The 23234-nt window shown below is 37.0% G+C and overlaps 1 protein-coding gene across 1 annotated transcript in view; it reads right to left on the bottom strand.

Annotated features, from left to right (window-relative positions):
- Positions 1 to 23234, bottom strand: part of LOC121384345 (solute carrier family 23 member 1-like) — a 33940-nt gene that overhangs the window by 2721 nt on the left and 7985 nt on the right. Inside the window, exons 4-10 of the mRNA XM_041514699.1 lie at positions 23054 to 23145; positions 20157 to 20242; positions 18175 to 18356; positions 15766 to 15883; positions 6718 to 6874; positions 5657 to 5910; positions 3232 to 3505 (exon numbers count right to left, since the gene is read on the bottom strand). Of these exons, the coding sequence (XP_041370633.1) occupies positions 3232 to 3505; positions 5657 to 5910; positions 6718 to 6874; positions 15766 to 15883; positions 18175 to 18356; positions 20157 to 20242; positions 23054 to 23145 (1163 nt within the window). The remainder of the gene's footprint in view (positions 1 to 3231; positions 3506 to 5656; positions 5911 to 6717; positions 6875 to 15765; positions 15884 to 18174; positions 18357 to 20156; positions 20243 to 23053; positions 23146 to 23234) is intronic.

Here is a 23234-nt window from a genome sequence, read left to right as displayed (position 1 = left end):
CTCCGCCGTGCCTGACAAACATTATGTGGTGTTACAAGAAGTGTCATGGCAACAGTTTATGACTAGAGGATAAACACTAATGATTAATAAGCGGGGCTATGAATTTTAACTTTATTTATAAAATATAAATAGAGTTGAACTGCGTACCCGTGCTTTGTCTCGTTGTAAAACAATACGTCACAATATATGGCATCATATTTTATCCATCGCTTATATCTTCAAGTATGTAATATTTTGGAGGAGGTTCTGGTGTTATAGGGTGTGGGGGTGTCTATGTTTGACCTCGGATATAGTATTGAGTCATTGTTTTAACATCCACAAGGTTCTGTCATAAAAAGATAATTATGTTCACTTGCAAATTATTCTGTTACTGTAACTGCACTGCCATAACGGTAATTGTGTTCAATCAAGAATTTCCAAGGTGGGTAAAAGGAACATTTTGAATCCCTCATACCCACCCGAGTCGACGGAAAGTTATTATATCATAGTAATATAATAATATATAAAGCATTCAGGTTTTTACAGTTTAGGAGCGTGACATAACCTACTGCTAAAGCGTTCTCCCGTTTGGAGGTCAAAGGCTCGATCCCCGTGACTGGGTTATTTCCCGTTCCAGATAGTGCTCCACAACGTTTTTTTGTGCTGTGTTGAATATACAAGATCCCTTGCTATTAATTAAAAAGAGAAGCCTTTCCTTTCCTTTCTAATATGTGTAGTGCTTAATCATATAAATTGTGTTGAGTGCATCGTTCAATAAAATATTTCGTCTTCGAGCATTTCCGCAATGTGTGGCAGCTTAACGTTAAGACGCAAAGTTAAGAATGTCAGTGCTTTAATGAAAATTAATTACAAACAACGGAACCTACCATTTTGAGTGGGAAGAGGATATGACCACCATTTCACAGCCCTACAATATTATATTAAAGAACTGATAGGCTTTACGACCAATTGAAGGTATCTAACAACGATCCCTGTCGGTGGGCCCAGTGGGCTATTTATTGTTTCAGCCAATGCACTACGACGTATATCAAAGGTGGTGGTAAGTGCTGTTATGTATGTGAGCTAGTGCATACAAAAGATCCCTTGCTACTAATGGAAAAATGTAGCGGGCAACACTTGATCTTGACTCCACCAGACATCTGACAGACCAAGACTATCTAACAGGCATTTAACACCATACACCCAGTTCAATCCATTATATGAAATATTATTATTTGCGTCTGCTCTTAAAATATTGTAAACATCATATAAAATGGAGTTTCTATTCGAAACTATCTTTAACCAATATTTTATAATTCTTCCATATCTGCTAATAAACATTGGCATACGGCCCAGCTCACTATATACAGATATTGGGTGCTGTCTTTTTAACTGATAAGACATATTTACAATATTTCAGATGCACACGCTCTACATCAGGGGCTTTATGGAATCCCCACACTTCAGAGCTATATGAAAGTATTGAACCGATATAAAAATCAAATAAAACATTCTTCTGAACAATATTAACGTTAATGTTTTCAAAAATGTTAAACAGCTTAAACATAGATCGTAAACCACGTTCAGCTATTTTCTTTTGCATTAGATTACATCTGCCATTAGAATGAAAATCAACACCAAGGTAGCAGAATGAATTAACAATGTCGACTTTTACACCATTATACAAAACGTTAGGCAACTGTTTTGGATGTCGACCTTTACTGAATACTATTATTTTAGTTTTGTTGGTGTTAACACTAAGGTGGCAAGTGTATAGTACAGTATGGTATAGTACAGTTGTACACTTCGACCATTCTGCAGGGTAAAAACCTGACGAAAATATAACATTGAATAAATCACATAAAATACTATTAAAAATATCATCATTAAACTTAAAGACTTCTGCCATAACACCGTCTAAACCTGGACTAGTATCACATTTCAGACTTTTAACTGCATTCCTAACTTCTCCTAATGTAATATTTTTGTCTAGTTCTGATACATAAATATTTTCATCTATCACAAAATCTTCTCTGGGAGCGTTATCAGTAGCATGAGAAAAAACATTTTCAAAATATGTTCTAAAGTCTTCATTGCATAATATTGAGGTTAACCTACTATTTTTATTAACAGCCTTAATCATTTTCCAAAAGTGCTTAGGATTGGTCTTCGCAAAATTTGTGAGTTCACTCCCCTTGTTCTTTTTATATATATTTTTAGCAATTCTTTTAATTCTATTATATGTTGTGCGACTTCTCACAAACTGTTGTCTATTCACCTCGGATCTGTTTCTGTTATAAACATTTCTACTGTTACTGAAATACCGACGAGCATGTTTACAGTCATCATTAAACCAATCGTTTTGTGGGGGAGGTTTTCTCGTATTACTGTAATACTTGCAAGTTCGGCCAACAACGGGATATAACACAGAAAACAATTTGTCACTAAAGGATTTGCATAACATATTAATGTCACTCTGGTTAGGATGCTCAGCTGAGTTCAGAACGATATCAGGTAGAACATTTCTATTCAAACACAAAGCATGTCGCACATTCTCCGCTTCTTCCGGACTCCACCGTAAGAATGATTCAGGATCGTGATCACCACACGCCCTGGGCTGTGAGTGACATCCATCTGACTGTAGCTTACAAGCCACGCGAACAGAACAGGTGTGTGATCTGAGAATTCTTTGTAATCCAGAATCTCAAAATTTGAAAGTATTGAAATATTATTTTGTTCAACAAGACAATAATCAATAAGACTACTACCAGTTGAAGTACAACATGTAAATTTACCTTTATCCTTATCCTTGTACAATCTACCGTTAACAATAATTAATTCTGTTGCTTTACAAAATTCAATAAGTTTCTTGCCAAACGCATTAACTTTTTTATCTTCAGAACATCTAGTTAGAGTTGAGTTATCGTGCAGATTTTCTTCCCCAAATTCACTGCTTTCAATATAATCAATCTCATTGCTTACGCGGCTATTAAAATCCACACACACTATAAAGTTACCTTTATGGGGAATATATGTACAACAAATAAAAACATGACTGTCTATATGCAGTATGTTTGTCAATTTTACATACAATAATGCCACATTCGTTTTTCTCAATGATGTGAAAAAGTTTTGAACATTTTTCTTTAAATATTACAAAAAGACCACCACTATTTTTACATTTATTTATACAGAGAGTTTTGTCCATGACAGATTCGTTAAACAAAACAAACTTTATATTTAACAACCCACCCGAGGTGACAAAGTCTGGGTATTTTCCCACCCACTCTGACATCATGATCCCGACCATCATGGACACTCCGAGGATGAGCAGATTCCTGGAGGACGACAGATCGACGTACTTGAGGGCGGAGATGCCCAGCGAGATGAGCATTCCAAAACCGACCACCAGCGAGCCGGCCAGCGCCGGGTTCGGGATCATGGCGAACACGGCGGCGAACTTCCCAACCACTGAAATGATGACCAGGATGATTCCAGCAAAAAGCATCACAATCCTGCTGGCTGTCTGAAAGAGGGGAAAAAACAAATCTACAACAGTTATAGAAAATTATACCAGTAAACTGATCTTTAATGTTAGCAATTTAACTAAGTCGTCAAAGTGATGTGGCGGGATCTAACGATTTATAGCGTTATTCGGAAGCATAAAAATTCCAAAAATATCGGGCGAGACTATGCAATAGGCGAACTTATTTCAACATTAAAAAACGGGGAAAAGTGCAGTAATAAACTGGATTGTATACTAGTATAAACAGATCTTATTGCTATACCATCACGGTTTTGCTTTTCGTCTTGAAACGAATTTTATATTGAAATTATTGTTTCCGGCATACTTCGTAATTCACTCGAATAATTTCGTATACCGTCGGCATAATCCCGAATGTTTTCAAATTCTTTTTAAATCACTGGCATGATTTTGCAAGTAAGGTTTTGATTGGTCGAATGAAAGGTCAACTGGACATGAGCTCCAACGGGGTGCTGTTAGATCCACAGGTAATAGTAATTAATCAGTGGAGCTAATTTTAATTAGATTGGGAGGTGGGCTGCTTAGACATTGGCATAGCCTGGGTTTAAGATTGATGGGCCACCCACATTGCATAGGTGTGTGACTGATGAGGGTCATGACCCCATGCTCCCCCTGGCTATGCCAATGCATATTAATAATTGTACACAAGCAATGTTCGCGAGATTAATTTAATTCCATTCAATTCACTTTATCGTAAGAACTGCCCTCGAGGGTGTTGGAGGTGACACCTCCAAAATTCGAAGTGCCCCGAAAATCCAGTTTAGCAGAACATAATGCATTTATTAGTTTTTAGTGGGGAACATGTTTACAATGGTCAGTTTGATATTTCTGTAGAATATAGGCCTATATAAGTTATTATACGAGCTTGTGTGTCATACTGATTTTACGAAACGAGTGGCAGGATTTTTGTATTGCCTGAGCGAGAGCGAGGGTAATACATGAATCCTGACACGAGTTTCGTAAAATCAGTACGACTCACACGCGAGTGTAATAATTTCTTTATTATTCATATTATTATTGTTGTATTCTTTATGAATAACAAGACCCAACTCAAAATGTTTTGGCCACAACTAGAAGGAGACGACGAAATAACGTCATATTTCAAATGCACAGTCTGAGCTAGGATTGGAGAAGCAACGTCATGTTATGACGTCGCTTCCCAAAATTTCGTCATTACACTTGTTATTACACGTCTGCTTCGTATGATTATTATTAACTCGGTTATGTTGAACCATATGGATAATAATACCATATAGATAATGCATCTTACAATGAATATTAGAGTACTTCTGACTACTGTGCGTAGGTTCCCTTTTTAAGCAATACATCTCTTCCCTGGAAACGTTCTGCATCTGCCTCTACTTATCGTGACAATATGAAAAACAATCTAATATTACTTCCAACCAACCTTCCCGAGCCATAAGCGTACGGTTCAGGGGTCAGAGGGACAACTGCCCCCTTAGTGCTGGGGCAAAACCTCAAATTCGGGAAAACATGATATAGATATTCGGGTTAAATGTGCTAACCAGAGACCTTTTTTACCATGTATTTCCATCATTCTACCCTCAAAATGTATTGTAATCCATGATTCGTTTGCAACTCTATACTGCTGCTGTTGTTATCCAGATTCGGGCATTTTCGTTTAATTCGAGCAAAAACCAGCCTGCCCTCTTACAAATATGGGAGCCCGTACGCTTATTAGCTAGCTTCACAGCCTCGTCGTGACCCCTGCTCGATTTCACGCTGGATCCGCCATTGAAATGTACAAACAAAAGAAGTAGATTTAGCATAATTTTAATGGGATTCCTAATCTAGCTACCTGCTCATTTTTTTTTCAGCCTAGACTAGTGTAATAAAAAATCATATTTAGGGGTAAATGCAGGCTTGTGGCCCTTTTTTTACTAAAATGAGCTGTCACGGGACCCCTGTGAACCCCTTTGGATATGCGCCTGATGAAGTATTCTCTGTTTAAACCAATCAAGTGTTAATAGTGCATACTTTTGTTGAGGATTTCAACACATAAAATAAATATATACGGAGACAAGGGATCCCCTTGCTTACAACCTCTTTCTAAGTTAAATGATTCAGAGAGAAATCCGTATATAGGACTGTCTAAACCAAAATAGTGCATACTTTAGTCAGATTTATAGCAGCCACATTTCCACTGTACGACGTCGTAGCATGGCCAGCGCCAAGGGCGCCGGATAGGACGCTGCATATTCCCTCCATAAATATGCCCCGTGTCACGGCGTGATTGGGCGGCGGCGGGACATCGGCGGACTTGGAGCAGGCGAAGTAGTCGCCCACCGACTCGACCATGGACGCTGTGATGGCGGCAAGAAACCCAATGAAGACAGCTGTGTGGAATTTTGGTATTCCAAACTGACCTGCAAAAAATGTTCACTGAAATAACAATCGCAATAATAATTCACATCATGTGAGTATAATGAGAAAAAAAAAAAAAGGAAAGAAAGACGTTTACTTCCGATAACCACATTCACACTGAATGCGTTCTGATGAGTGCATTTGCAAAATGTTTGCAGCTAGGCACAAGAAAATAACCCATCATATGCCTCGTCAATATACTGAGCAACGGTGATACGTAGACACTATATACTACAGCTAACAGAATCTTTCATTGCTTTGCCAAATGGTCAACCGTGTATTTTTATTATTCGACTTAAATTAGATACCACTACAATCAAAGAATGACGTATCTTATTGGTAGGAGATTAAAGAGACATTCCTGAGTTTGCTGCATTGTAAGATGTTTCCGACTAATAAAACATTTCTACGATTAAACTTGTATATTAAATATATTTTCTTGTTTAGAATACCATTGTTTGTATATTCAATGTGTTTCTGGTCGTCTTAATATTTGTAAGAAGCCCAAACTGGATTTTGTCTTCAAATAATTTCGTACGTATAAAAAAACCCATTATTTTAGAAAATAAAATGAAATTTAACCTAGTACAAATATTAGAACGATCAGAAACACGTTTATGATACAGTCACTAATATTTTATGCAGAAAAATATATTTGATATGTAATTACAATCGTTAAAAAGTCTCTGTTGGTCGATAGCATCTTTAAAAGTGCAGCAAACTCAGGAATGTCCCATTAAATTAAATGTCTAATAGGAAACTTGAGATTGTAGCTTTCAAAAAGCTATTGAAAAATAAACATGTCGTACCAGGATATGGGGCCAGGAACCATGGCGTCATGTCGAAGATGTTGCTCTTGGCGTCTGTCCTGGCGAGGAACTCGATGTCGTCGCTGTCGTTTGTGAGAACTCCGGTTACAGTGAGGATCCCGCACACTGCCCACATGATCAAAATACTCAGCAGAATCTAAGAAGAATTCAGCGCAATTAAATGTATCGCCTACCATGATCCAATTTGGTGAATAAAGAAATAATGTGTGGTGTTACATACAGGGTTAATTTAGTTCTTAAAACAAATAATATTAGCATACACACACACACACACACTCACACACACACTCTCTCTCACACATACAGACACACACACACACACACACAGAGACACACACTCATTCACACACACGCATACACACACGCACACACACACACACAAACACAAAACACACACACACATACACATCCGCGATGTTATAGGATGAAGAGGTGATAATGCATCTTTAAAATTCAAGACTGGTTGGGTTGGTGAGGGTGGGCGTATACCAAGTATGTCATGGTAATATAAGTATGTCATGATAACTTATACATGAACACGAAAATTCAAACTGAGGCATAACCAACGTGCTGTAGCGCACGCACAGCTTATTGCGACCCAGCTCGTGTGTCCTCTAGCCACGCAGGTAAACCACGGATAGAAGACACTCGAGCTAATTGCGACCGGTCATTCGCTTACATAAATTAAAGGGACACACCCTAGTTTTTAAACACTAAGGCATAATTTTCACATAGACTCTAGTTTCAACCCGTAAAAATATGGTTAATTTACAAACATGTAACAAATTTGGATACAACAGAATGAAATAAGAGTCTGTGACGCTGAAATACCCTTAAAAATAGAATATAACGCGACTCCATAACAGTTACTTCTCAGACGCACTTGCGTGTTTTTTAAATATGAAAAAAATGCATTTTGTGGAATTAGAAACACCAGGATGATCAGACACACTTCGGTTGTAAGGAAATGGGTATCTAAACAATAAAATATAAGTAATGTTTGATTTCAGTAATCATAAACGACTCTTATAGTTAAAAATATGCTGTATTGTTTAAAAATTAGGGTATGTCCCTTTAATAGTTCTTTGTCAGTTTGTTATCTCGGTTTTACAATTGTTACTAGACTAAACATTAAAACAAGCCCAATTCCATTCATTTCAAATTATTTCCGTGCTTATATCCAATTAAGGTTCAAGCACGCTGTACTGGGCACACACCTCAGCTATCTGTATACTTGACAATAACCACTGAAGAAATAATAGACATTATTAAAATAGTAGCTCCTAATAAAGCAAGTGGCCCAGATGAAATAAGCCATAAACTACTAAAACGTATTGCCAATTCCATTTCGATTCCTCTTCAGTTGCTCTTTAATAAATCACTGATCTCAGCAAAATTCCCTACCAATTGGAAAATTGCCCACGTAAAACCACTTTTCAAAAAAGGAGATAGAAGTTCACCAACAAATTACAGACCTATATCATTAATAAGCTGTGTTGGAAAACTATTTGAGAGAATAGTGTTTAAACACCTGTATAATTATTTCACATTCAATAATCTACTTTATAAGTATCAGTGTGCATACCGACCCAAACACAGCACCGTGTACCAATTAATTGAATTGTATAATAAAATTTGTAAATCACTGGACAATAAAGAATATTTCTGTGCAGTTTTCTGTTACATGTCCCAAGGCCTTTGATCGGGTATGGCACAGGGGTTTAATCTATAAACTTAAACAATATGGCATCAGAGGCAATCTCTTAAAATGGATTAATAATTATATTTCTAATAGGAAACAAAGAGTGTATATAAATGGAACGTTATCAAATTATGGAACTCTAAAGGCTGGAGTACCTCAAGGATCCGTTTTAGGTCCCTTACTATTTTTGATCTATGTTAACGATATTGCTGATGAACTAGACTGTGTAACAAGGTTATTTGCTGATGATACAAGTATTGGAATATCGTCAAATGACATTTCAATTATAGAACGCGAATTTGTTGAAACTTTATGAATGGTCAAACAAATGGTTAGTTACCTTTAACCCAAATAAAACGAATGTATTATTGTTTTCTCTAACCAAATTAATTAATGAACCATGTCTTGTATTTGGTGACACAACTTTAAACAAATCAAAAACGCATAAACATTTAGGTTTAACTTTAGCAGATGATGCAAAATGGTCTAGTCATATTCAAAATGTATGCACATCAGCATCGGTAATGATCTCAGTATTAAGGAAATACAGACTGTTATTAAATCGTCAAACTCTAATGCGAATATATAGTACTTTCATTCGTCCCGTCCTAGAATATGCTTCAGAGGTCTGGGATGGCTGTTTCCAATTAAACGCAGATAATTTAGAAAAGGTACAACTAGAAGCTGCAAAGGTAATTACTGGTATGTCTAAATTTGCTTCACGTAATTCGCTATATATTGAAACTGGTCTTACAACACTTAGTGAAAGGAGAAAAACAAAAAAACTGTGTACAATGTTTAAAATAATGAAAGGAATGACTCCCGATTTCTTAACTAATTGTATTCCACAAAGATTAGAAGAAAGGGTTCCTTATATGTTAAGAAATCGGGAGGACAGACATATCTACACCTTTTGCTAGAACCTGCTTATTAAAATCATCATTTATTTATTCAGCAATTGATTTATGGAATAATTTAAGCCCAGCAATTAAAAAGTGTGAAACAATATCGTCTTTCAAAAAAGCAGTTCCATATTATTTTTCCTGTGGAAAAAGAATAGAAAATATATTGCATACTAGATTACGACATGGATGTAGCCCTTTAAACGCCGATTTGTACAGATGTGGACTTACCACAGACCCTTCATGTAACTGCGGATACAGATTAGAAAACAATATCCATTTTTTCTTACAATTTAAACAATATGAATAACAGAGACTGATTCTATGTAATTCCTTACAGCTTTTTCAACCAATAGATTTACAGTTACTGTTATATGGTAGAAGCACATTAAGCGATGCCAATAATAAAGAAATATTTACTTATGTTCAAATATATATTTTTAAAAAAACTCATCGTTTTGATTAATAAAGTATTATTTAAATTACCAAAAGGATTATTTGTAAATGTGATAGCGAATTTAACTGCACGTGATGTACTATTTGTGTAATCTTTTGTATCATATTTGTTTTTCTTTCCTTTACATTCTTTTGTATACAATACATTTCCTTACACTGGTTATCATTGAATGTATACACGTAGTTTATATTTACAGCTATGTAATATAGGTCGCCATGTATATTGTATGAATATAGAAGAGGGCCTCGTAAGTCGTCAAACCTTGTTCTTTGTACAATAAAATATGTTTGCAATCAATCTGTATATAGTTAGTGAGAGAGAATAGTGTGTAGAGTGGCCCACTGAGTTGTTAAAACTCCCTCTGGGTGGGAGCTGGTACCGGGCTGCGAACCGTGTACCCATCAGCCTTATGTCCGATGGCTTAACCACGACGCCACCGAGGTGACGTTTTGAGATAATAGTATTGTCCTTTTTTATCAATATAATGGATACTTTACAGTTGCTTAGAAGTCTGGTTCTCTTACCAGTTTATGTTACCTACCCTGGTAATATACCCTGGCAATCAGAAATGCCCTGGAGATTGCCGCGATATCTTTAGTTTTTCGCGGCATTTATTTTGCGTCTAATTTTCGATTCTAATTTTATATATATATATATATATATATATATATATATATATATATATATATATATATATATATATATGTTGAAAATAAGTATACAAATTACATTATTAAACAAAAAACAAAAATACCACCCCAATTATTAATAAAGCGACTTTTTGTAAAACGCTCGGGGAAAAAACACTGATCCAGTCGATTTCACCCGCATCTGACCTGTGACGTAGCATCCGGTGAATTCCACTCATTCATTAGTAGGTTAGCATAGCGACAGCATGTAATGATTCTTCGGAAAATAGCTAATTTTTATCGGACGTTAGTTTGGACATTTCGGACTTGTCGTATTTGTCTATTTATTCTAATGCTACCTCGACTGGTGAGGAAGAAGGAGAAAATCCGTTAGGGGTACTTCCCTACCAGTTTGAACCGTAGTACACCGATGATGATCCGGCGAGCCAAATGTGGTAAGCGTATTTGCAGTCCGGAGCCCGAACGTAGCCCGGAGACAAAAACAAAGCCCGAATGTTATGCCGAGGTGTACATTGTTCATATTGGGCACCAAGATAAACCTCAACACGATGCATTTATATATGTTAAAAAATAAATGTAGGAAAAATATTTTTTAGAAAAAATCGCATTAACATTCGGTAGGCCCATCTGTTTTTGTCTTCGGGCGATGTTCGGAATTTCGTTATGTACAGTCCGAACATGAAAAATATATATAGGCAGACAGACAGACAGACAGATATATAAATAGATAGTTAATGCATTTATCATTCGTTCGTTCGTTTTGGATGTTGTGTATTGTGCAACCACGTGAATTGGTCGTTTGTATGATTCATTTATACCATTTAAAATCTAGTGTGTATAATGTTGAAAAGAAATTTCGATGCGCATCTCTAATTAATATAATTAATAAGAATAAAATCTACTCATTAAATTTGGTCGCTAGATTAGAATTGGGCGGTCAAAAAGAAATTAGATAGATAGATAACTAGTTTAACTGGGGGGGGGGGGGGGGGGTGAATGGACAGAATTTTAAATTAGCAATTAGTAAAACAAATTAGTAGGATTAAAAAAAAAAATTACAAGCCAAAAATAAAATGAATTGACTGCTCGTCTGAATATTTATATAATTTGAAGCATTTTTGAAGGACATTCCAAAAATAAATAAGAGAAAGAAGAGAGGATCGGACTATTTAATAATATATTTTTTTAACAAAAGGGTAATTTTGACATAAAATTTTGAATGAAGGTCTAAAAGTTTAAAGTCCGATCTATATGTCCACGCGAGTGGCCTCGTTAAGGCCGTTAGGGGAGAGGTTGGCGACTACGGCGAGCCGATGTCCGGAGTTGCAGTCAGCGATGGGGTGAGTTGCTTCTTAGACAGCAGATCTCTGATGACAACGCGGTAACCGGCGCCGCAAATCGTCTCGACGATCCTGTGGATTGTTGAACTGTCCATCTCGTAGAGGAGGATCGCTTGTCGGTAGGTCTGCTGGCGCCGGTGCGTCACGATGAGTCCCGTCGCTGAGCTTTGGAGCCGAATGTTGTGGAGCTCGAAGTGGCTCCCGTCTGGCAGCGGTCTCCAGTCCTGGTTGCAAAACCGGCCCCTCAGCTTCGCCGTATCGGTCGAGTTGCCTTGGACGTAGTCCCGGTACTGAGCCTTAAGTTTCCCCAAGGCCAGTTGCCAGGTATCTACGTCCTCCTCCGAGGGTGTCGTCTGTCGGACAGGCTGGCTTGCAGGAGATGTTGCTTTCCTCTTGACGGCCGCCGTCGACTCAACAACAGCAGGGCGCTTCTCAACGGAGCGGTCTGTATAGTCGACCTTCACCGGAGGCGCTGGAGTGGAAGTGTATCGAGGCGCTGGAGTGGAAGTGTATCGAGGCGGCGGCGACTGGGCCATAGCAGTGTCCAACAGGTCGCTCGTCACCTCCGCGGTCGATTCCGCCAGTGGCGTCTTCTTCTTTTTCGGTGGTGAAGCGGGTGGGTGGGGGGGGGGGGCGGCGACGCAGACGGAACTGCCACTGGCGGTTGAGCCGCCAGCTTTGGTTCCCCCTGAGCCGCCCCTGCAACGCGTTCCTTCCTCCGTCCTCCTCTTCCTCTCTTCTTATTGGAGTCCGCGTCCCCGTACACCAAAGTCACGGTCGCCCGCGACCCGGTATACGCAACGCGGAACTTCAACAACATTCCAAACGGGGGGGGGGGGGGGGGGGGGGGGGGGGGGGGCAGTTCAAAGCGCATGTCGACACGTCTAACTTCATAGCTGTCTCTCAGTGGAATAGGAACGGTAGAGAAAATATATTACACACAAGATTACGACATGGCTGTAATGCCTTAAATGCAGATCTTTACAACAGATCCTACGTGTAACTGTGGATATTATAAGAAAACAATATTCACTATTTTGTTTTCAATGTAAACAATGTGAGCAACAAAGGCAGGTTCTCTGTAACACGTTACAACATATACAACCAATACATTTATAACTGCTTTTGTATGGTAGAAATACCGTAAGTGATCTCTATAATAATAAAAATATTTATTTATTAACCAAACACATCGTTTTGATTAAAATAGTCTAATGGTTTGAAGGCACATGCATTTCTTTGTTTCTTTTCTAGTTTCTTCCAAATCCTGTTGTACATAATACCCTCTTTTCCTCAATTTGATTGTTATTAAAATACATTTGTATGCACATTTTATATGTATACATTACCCTTATATTATAATTAAATAATTGTCGCCAATATATTGTATGTATATAGGAGAGGTCCTAGTAAATCCTTTTGTTGTTTATGAAATAAAATGTTTTTTTCAATCAAACAAAATATAGCTGTGCTGACATGCACTCACGAAACACTGTCAAAAAGTGAGGATATCAGGTGTTCGCGAAAGCTAAGCATATCCTGTCCCACCGGTGGCACCCGTAATGAATAACATAGTCGACAACAGTAACATATGTGGCTGAAACTGCTACATACAGCGTGAATGTAAATAATACCACCCCATCACCTGGCCAAATAAAACAACATTTTATGACAACAAGTGACATAACTGATAGGCCTATGTGGTAGTGTTAACGGTGCAATTAAAAGTTGAGTCCATTTCGAATTTTGACACGGTGAGATGCTATTTGGTGCAAAACGTAACTTACGATGTTTAGTGAAATAGGCTCCTGGACCCATAATCACAAAAAGGTGTAAATTTACGTCTACGACTAGCACTTACGTCTGCGTAGATTTACGTTTACGTGCAAGAAGCACCTTGACCCATATTCACAAAAAAGTGTAAATTTACGTCTACGACTAGCACTTACGTCTGCCGTAGATTTACGTTTACGTGCAAGAAGCACCTTATTCTCAAAGCTGGTCGTAAATGTAAACGTAACTTAGTTGGACGTAAATCTACGATTTAACATTCTCACTGGAGTAATTAATAAAAACACATTAGAAACGATGGCTACTGGGTAAATAACAAATGCGCAAAACGCAATTTTGTTTGTCGTCTGCTAACAATAACATTGCGAACAATGAACCATGGCATTTTGGTATTGGTGGGAATCCGCGTTTTGGTACGAACTTGAGGATATTTCTTAAAAAGGAAAAGATAACTCAGGAGAAATTGGCCAAGTCGAAAACATCCGTTCGATCACGAACAAAAATATGTTCAATCCGTGGGCGTTCGCCATAGCAAACTGCTTCATTTATTGGAAATGCTGCTAGTTTCCGTAACTAATAGTAAATAACGGCGATCGTGCTTGATTTATTATATGTACACAACTTACGTGCAGCGTTAGGTTGCAACCTGAGGCACTCTTATATTTACGTCCAACTTTACACGTAACTTAAGTTTTCGTTATTTCGTGAATAGCTCTTCAGTCGTAGATTTACGTTTACGTGTAAAACTAGGCTTACGATATTTTGTGAATATGGGTCCTTATTCTCAAAGACTGTCGTAAATGCAAACGTAACTTAGTTGGATGTAAATCTACGATTTAACACTCACTGGAGTAATTAAAAAAAAAAAAAACATTAATAACGATGGCTACTGGGTAGATAACAATGCGCAAAACGCAATTTTGTTTGTCGTCTGCTAACAATAACATTGCGAACCGTGAACCATGACATTTTGGTATTGGTGAGGATCCGCGTTTTGGTACGAACTTGAGGACATTTCTTAAAAAGGAAAAGATAACTCAGGAGAAATTGACCGAGTCGATCACCAACAAAAATCTTTTCAATCTGTCGGCGTTCGGCATTGCAAACTGCTTCATTTAATCGAAATGCTGCCAGTTTCCGTAAATAATAGTAAATAACGGTGATCGTGTTTGATTTATTATATGTACACAACTTACGTGCAGCGTTAGTTGCAACCGGAGGCACTCTTATATTTACGTCCAACTTAACACGTAACTTACGTTTTCGTTGTTTCGTGAATAGCTCTTCAGTCGTAGATTTACGTTTACGTGTAAAACTAGGCTTACGATATTTTGTGATATATTATGGGTCCTGGACCCATATTCACAAAAAAGTGTAAATTTACGTCTACGACTAGCACTTACATCTGCCGTAGATTTACGTTTACGTGCAAGAAGCACCTTATTCTCAAAGATGGTCGTAAATGTAAACGTAACTTAGTTGGATGTAAATCTACGATTTAACACTCTCACTGGAGTAATTAATAAAAACACATTAGAAACGATGGCTACCGGGTAAATAACAAATGCGCAAAACGCAATTTTGTTTGTCGTCTGCTAACAATAACATTGCGAACAGTGAACCATGGCAGTTTGGTATTGGTGGGGATCCGCGTTTTGGTACGAACTTGAGGACATTTCTTAAAAAGGAAAAGATAACTCAGGAGAATTTGGCCGAGTCAAAAACATCCGTTCGATCACGAACAAAAATATCGCGTTCGCCATCGCAAACTGCTTCATTTATTGGAAATACTGCTAGTTTCCGTAAATAATAGTAAATAACGGCGATCGTGCTTGATTTATTATGTGTACACAACTTACGTGCAGCGTTAGTTGCAACCTGAGGCACTCTTATATAAAGGTCCAACTTTACACGTTATTTCGTGAATAGCTCTTCAGTCGTAGATTTACGTTTACGTGTAAAACTAGGCTTACGATATTTTGTGAATATGGGTCCTGGACTATAATAATACATTGAAAACTGTTATATGTATGTATATATATATATATATATATATATATATATATATATATATATATATATATATATACACACACACACACACACATTTACGTGTACACACACACCCATATATATAGGCTATATATATATATATATATATATATATATATATATATAATCATACCGGAAGTAGCTGAAAAAGTGGAAGTCGAAGTACACCCCTTTTTCCACGGCTCCGAGTTGGAATTGGGACGGTGATGTGAGGCAGGTACAAAGCAAACACAAGAACGAGGATCGTGCCACTGAAAGAATAAAAACAAAAATACAATAAATAGATAATACTACATGAGTGGCCGTTAAATACCATGTATTTTACAATGAGTTGTTTTAAAATGTATCTAACGAGCGAAGTATTCTATTTCTTGCATATGCTCAACAACAAAAACACTTTAAGAAAAAAATTAAAATAATAAACAGGTTTAAAATAAATTTAAAATCTTTTCCAATTAAAACCTATTTACGGTCCTAGTGTTTTCAGTTAAATTATGCGTCACAGTTTAATGTTAACATATAGCCTACGTCACAGGGCAATCGATTTCGACTGTGCTTTTATTTGCATTAGATTGGTATGGCAGTGGCGACCTGGGCCCGTGCTTATAAAACCCTAAATTCAGCCAGCAAACGTTTCGCTAACTATTTGATTGGTTCACAACGTGGCCATTTAGTTTAAACGCATAAATCGGTCTAACGGACGTTTTTCTGGTCGGTCTGGCTGAACGCAGACCTGACTCAATCTTTAATGAAAAAAAGAAATGTTTTATTTAACGACGCCACTCAACACATTTTATTTACGGTTATATGGCGTCAGACATATGGTTAAGGACCACACAGATTTTGAGAGGAAACCCGCTGTGGCCACTTCATGGGTTACTCTTTTCGATTAGCAGCAAGGGGACTGTAAGAGAGGTAGACGGACATGTGGACGGTTATTAGCTCCATTTAAACTTAATCTTTTATTAAAAAGACAAAGAGGATGTAAGGATATGTACAACTTATTAAACTCTAATTCCATAACTTCAAAATCGCAAGCTAAATACACCAATCACGGTTTTATCTTTTCATCAAGTGAATGGGCAGAATATTATTTATTTCCTTTTCAGAGCACTTAGGATTCAACATTAATATGGTTTTAATATAGACTAGTTCACCGAATCTTAGCTACGAAAACGTTCTTATATATTATTCACTATGTTGAGTCAAACATGTGTAGCTTTTGTAACAACCATCCAGAAACTATACCACATCTATTTTTCGAATGCAATAAAGTTCACAACTTATGGGTTGCAGTTCAAAACTGGATATTGACTCAGACTGGTATTATAATTAATTTCAATAAAGATAATGTTATCTTTGGTATTATTAATAACGAAAAATCTAACTTCCTTAACTGGTTAAGTATTAACATAAAATATTATGTTTATGGAACTAAGATACAAAAAAAATATTTAGAAATCAAAGTTGTTAAAAATCTGTTAAGGGAAAAGTTTGAAATGGAAAGATTTATTTTATATAAAAATTGCAAATACGAAATGTTTAATAAACAATGGGCTCCATGGGCTACTTTATTTAATGATAACAATTAAATGAAATATATGATGTTAGCTCAAGTTTGTTCTTGTCTATGGCTTGTTTGGAGATAGCGGAAAACAAGCAAAAATAAACATACACCTCACGTATAACCTTATCTCGTCTTCTACCTCTTTCTCCTCTTTCTTATCCTCTCTCTTCTCTTTATAATACCCCCAGATTAAACCAATTACATGTATGTATATTTACTACTCTTGTACTCACTTACATTGATGCCTTTTTGCATATATGTATGTATGTGTGAATCTATGTATGTACATATGTGTATGTATCGGAGGACATCCGGGTACGTGTGTACGTATTTGTTTGTGTATGGATATATGTGTTGTATATTTAGTATATGTACAGCAGTGATTTGGGGATCCCATCCCTGACACTGCTATGTTTGTGATCTGGGACAATAAAAAAAAAACATTAAAAAAAAAAAACCCTGATATATCAAAATTTGTGGTATATGCTATCCTGTCTGTTATGTGGGATTGTTCATATAAAATATTCATTGCTACTAATAAGAAAATGTAGTGGGGTTTTTTTTCTTTAAGACTATGTCTAGATTACCAAATGTTTGACATCCAATATCCGATGATATCCGAGGTTTCGATTGGCCGAATGATTGGTCATTTGGACGCATGACCTTGGATCACAAACAAGATGTCAAAATAAAAAAAGATTGTGTAAAGGTATACGGGTGATATCAATTATAACCTATATAATAGCTTGTTTCATTTGTAGGGAGGGTTTTTTTCACAAGTAACATGACACCCAGACTACTATTAAAAAGGTTTGTTAAAACTCGCACCAAGACTGTGTTGTGGTAGACCTGGTTGGCCAAGTAGTTAAAATTGCGGGCTGTCAAATGTCATGAGGTGCAGTAGGTTCGAATCCTGCCAATTGACACAATGTGTTTTTAATTAAAAAAACATTTTTTTTAATGATTAGAACTCACGCTAAAGCTATGGCCCACTGAGATCGGGCATAGATGATGGTCACTTTATAGAGAGAGATCCCTATCAAAGAGATTGTAGGGGCCACAGTCATGGGGCCAATTAAGCGAAGTAAGGGTCCAACCATTCCTGTGCAGCCGACGATTACTTCCGCAAGTGAAGCCACCATTAGACTTCCTGACAGCTGCAAGACAACATTTACAAAACGGAAAATGAAAAGATTGATAAAATGTATGATTAGGCGACTTATTACCGTGCTGGCCATTTAATGTTAGTTATTTACTATTTCGGAGACAGGGTGAGTAAGGGGATGGTTGTTAATAATAATCTATTTTTGGACTCATTGACTCTCCATTAAATCGAGAGCTAATGACAATTACTTACCTCTCACGTGTTAATTACATTGTTTCTTTGTAATAATTCTTAAAGGGACATTCCTGAGTTTGCTGCAATTTTTAAGATGTTATCGACTAACAGATACTTTTTGACGATTGTAATTACATATCAAATATATTTTTTTTCTGCATAAAATATTAGTGGCTGTATATTAAATGTGTTTCTGATCGTTCTAATATTTGCAGTAGGTTAAATTTCATTTTATTTCCAAAAATATAAAACAATTTCGTACGTACGAAATTATTTGAAGACAAAATCCAGTTTGAGCTTCTTATAAACATCAAGACGGCCAGAAACAAACTGAATATACAGACACTAATATTCTAAACAAGAAAATATATTTAATATGTAAGTTTAATCGTAGAAATATTTTTTTAGTCGGAAACATCTTACAATACAGCAAACTCAGGAATGTCCGTTTAATGTTAAAATGTTGGGGGTTTTGTGTTTGTCTGCATGCACAAGGATGTATAAATAACGTAATGAAGCTGAACTATATATTATGCCTTCTGATGACACAGATTTCTGCAGAAATAGTATACCATCAAGGAACTAAAGAAACATTGCAAAATATTTATTTATTTATTTTTAACTACTATTCTCCAGTATATACATTTTCATATTCGATAATCTAGTATATATATTCTTCAATCCAATTAATTTTGGAGGGTAGGACTAAAGTGGGTTACAGTGTCATGCTAATTGTTGGATCTCGTTGAAATGGCGAGAAAAACCGAAAGGGACTTCACACAAGTAAACAAAATAAAGGTGAATATATATATAGAGAGAGAGAGAGAGAGAGAGAGAGAGAGAGAGAGAGAGAGAGAGAGAGAGAGAGAGAGAGAGAGAGAGAGAGAGAATTATAACGGTTGTGTGTGTCAAGGTCACAATGGTACACTAAATTAAAAACCTATAATTATAGTAGGCCATTAAAAGTAGTTGGTAAATGATTCTTTCTTGGGCATAAATATTCCACGACTGCAGTTATAAGCGTTAAAATTCAAAAACATCACCATACTAAAAATGTAACATCACAGGTTATTCCCGTGGAACCTTCATATATATTAGTAGTAGGATGGATTATACATACTTCTTGAGTGAATCAGACATATTGCCTGAAAAGTCGAGGGATTATACATAATCCATGATGGTACATATTCCCTGTAACATACGCATAATGCACATACATTATTTATGAACGTTATATTTGGATTAAATTTTTTTTTTAAACCTGTTGATATCTGTGTATACGTTCTCTGTGTCCAAAAAGAAAATTAAGTTACTGCTTAACAGACCTAGAATAGTGCATAGAACATTTTATAATGGTATTCTGAATCGGAAATATCACGAAACGTTTTCAGGGGGCAAGTGCTTCCGTACTACACTCAAGCGAGGCGCATCCTGCAGATAGAGTTGTCACAAATGCCAACTTGTAAGTCTTTTTAGCGGAAAACAAAGTTCAATGGTTAGGGTTTACATTTAATGACATAAATCATACGGTTTAAAACAATTTACAACCCTGCATACAACACCCCACCCCAACTCGACCCATTTTTCACCCATTGTTCACCAACAATTTCAATCTTACCATTTGAAGTTTTTCTGACTGTGAAAACTTTGTTATCGCCATAGTGGAGTTGTCTTCCGCCATTAGGCTGTATGTTGTGTTGTCGGCTGTGAGAATGTAAAGCAGTAGGTAAGATCAAGGCCACACCATTATTAAAATAACTTGAGGGGTGAAGGGGGCAGTGAAAACAGTTCAGGGCATAGGGCTGTAATATAACTAGAGGGAGATCCTAGGAGCGTCCATTTTGTATAAAAACATTTAAAAAGTAAAATGGCATATTTTCGTCTTTGTTTTTATATAACATTCCCTCTCTAGAAAAGGCTACGGGAATTGCAAACATTACCTTACGACTCTTTGGGAAAATACAGATGTAAAAACAAAAATGTGTCTTTCGTGCAAATTGATTTGGGGTTTTTACTTAGCATACGTAATGCTAAAATGTATTTAAACTTGCAGATGTGGTATTTATGGGAGGTGCGAGAGCGAGTGCGAATAATTTTTACATGCTCATCTACCACTAGAGTTTCGAGCATGTCCGTCCCGGGGCCTGTCTCTGGATAGTCAGGGGCTTGACCCGGGACAGAAAAAAATTAAGCGGACAATTTTGAAATTTACATACAAAAATTAAATAGTGGGCCTTTAAAATTTTGATGTGCATCTCTAATTAATATAATTAATAAAGAAAATTCTACTCATTAAATTTGGTCGCTAGATTAGATCGGGTGGTCAAAAAGAAATTAGATAAAATCGGTGACCTGACTCGGGATGGAGGTGTAGAGTTGAAAATGAGCAGAATTTTGAAAATAGCAATTAGTAAAAAAGTAAATAGAATTTATTAAACAAATATTTATATAATTTGGAGCATTTTAGAAGGACAGTCCAAAAATAAATAAGAAAAAGAAGAGAGGATCGGACTATTTAATAATATATAAAAAAAGTAAAGTAATTTAGACATAAACTTTTGAACGAAGATCGGTAGCCTGGCTCGGGATGGAGGGGTGGGGGGGGGGGGGGGGGGGGGGTTAGAGTTGTAAATGGGCAGAATTTTGAAAATAGCAATCAGTAAAAAAGTTAATAGAATTTTTAAAAAAGGAAAAGAAAAAAGTTACAAGCCAAAAATAAAAAGAGTTGACTGCTCGGTCGAATATTTATATAATTTGGAGCATTTCAGAAGGATAGTCCAAAAATAAATAAAAGAAAGAAGAGAGGATCGGACTATTTAATAATATTAAAAAAGAAAGTAATTTCGACATAAACTTTTGAACGAAGGTCTAAAAGTTTAAAGTCCGATCTATATGTCCACGTGACTGGCCTCGTTAAGGCTTTTTGGGTGCACAGCTTGTAGGGACGAGATGGGTTGCATCCCGTCAAGAAAACCCCTAGACTGACAGTCAATAGACGTTGAAGGTGTAGTGCTGTGCTGAAATACAGATCTTGAGAAGCCGGATCCGTCATGGGTTAGTATAGTGGTGCGGACGGGCCCGACTCCGGAGGATACGAGATGGTATCACAATAAAACAAAGTAAAGTCTAGAAAAGAGTAGTAGGGGCCGACCCCGCTTCCTATTTCTTCTTAGAGTAGGGCGGTCAATCTTCCAGTGCTGCTAGGACAGGCTCGGACATGTAAAGACTAAACGCGAACAACCGTGGCGTTCTGCAGAATGGATGTCATACGAGTCACGAAAAAAACAAGTCAACATACTCGGACGGAGAAATGACGTGGAGGCAAGGAATCTCGCTAAAAAAGAATCTAACCTGGTGGTGCAGACTGTCGAAACGAGAAGCGTTTCAGCGTTCAATCAGTTCCAATGGCCGCATACATCCCAGTAGAAAACTTCACTTCGCTAACAAAAACAACGAAGTGAAGGATCCCCAAGTCGAGCCGCGAAAGAACGTGCATTGTGCACAAGCGAAACAAACACGTCTTACCGCGTCGAGCTCCAGACTGGGAATGTTATGGGAGGTAAATATACATGAATCAATAAAACGTGAAACGTTTTAGATGAATCATAAGTAAAAGCTTTGCATAACATGTGCATCATTTTATGATTTAACAACACTGTGGTATACATAAACGAATGAATGAATGTTTAACGACATATTAGCACAAAAATACAGCGGCTATTTGGTGGCTTTAAAATATATGAAGGAAGGAAGGAAATGTTTTATTTAACGACGCGCTCAACACATTTTATTTACGGTTATATGACGCCGGACATATGGTTAAGGACCACACATATATTGAGAGAGGAAACCCGCTGTCGCCACTTCATGGGCTACCTTTTTCGATTAGCAGCAAGGGATCGTTTATATGCACCATCCCACAGACAGGATAGTACATACCACGGCCTTTGTTACACCAGTTGTGGAGCACTGGCAGGAACGAGAAATAGCCCAATGGGCCCACCGACGGGAATCCATCCTAAATCGATCGTGCATCAGGCGAGCGCTGTACCACTGAGCTACGCCCCGCCCCCTTTAAAAATATATGAATGGTTTGATGATCAACATCAATATATATTTAAAACAGTGTAAAGCTTAGAGTATATCACAGGTAAGTATATTAAACTTTTGAATAAAAGTCAACAAGACGTAACAATTTAAAAATAAGTTGTGAGTAGAATCAAATGATTCAATCACGTTTTGTCTTCTTTTCCCGTCTGCTAACAATCATTGCACTCCACCAAAATGTTGTGAACCGTACACTATACACTATGTGAATGTGTAATTCTATGTGTTCTATGGATCACTGAACAAAAATAAAAATTATTATTATTATTATTATTATTATTATTATTTATGGACACCGTTCTGCTAATTCACTGGCACCAGGAAGTTTTATTTCTTGTTATAATATACAAATCATACATATTCTTAAAGAAAGTGGTATAAATTTCTCAATGATGGTAAATAGTTTACCTGTGACTCGATCACAAGCCCAAGCCTTGTCTGCCCGTAGAGCCAGAAGAGGGACAATAAAAGATGACGAGGGGCCTTGAAACACCGGTAATCTGAAACAAGACACTACCTTCACCAAAACAGTAAACGGCATAATGTATCACTGAATCGCACATCATGATGTGTTATGTTATTGTGAAAA

Source organism: Gigantopelta aegis, chromosome 10 (genome assembly GCF_016097555.1).
Source record: "Gigantopelta aegis isolate Gae_Host chromosome 10, Gae_host_genome, whole genome shotgun sequence".
NCBI lineage: Eukaryota > Metazoa > Mollusca > Gastropoda > Neomphalida > Peltospiridae > Gigantopelta > Gigantopelta aegis.
This window is presented reverse-complemented; position numbering and strand designations above follow the sequence as displayed.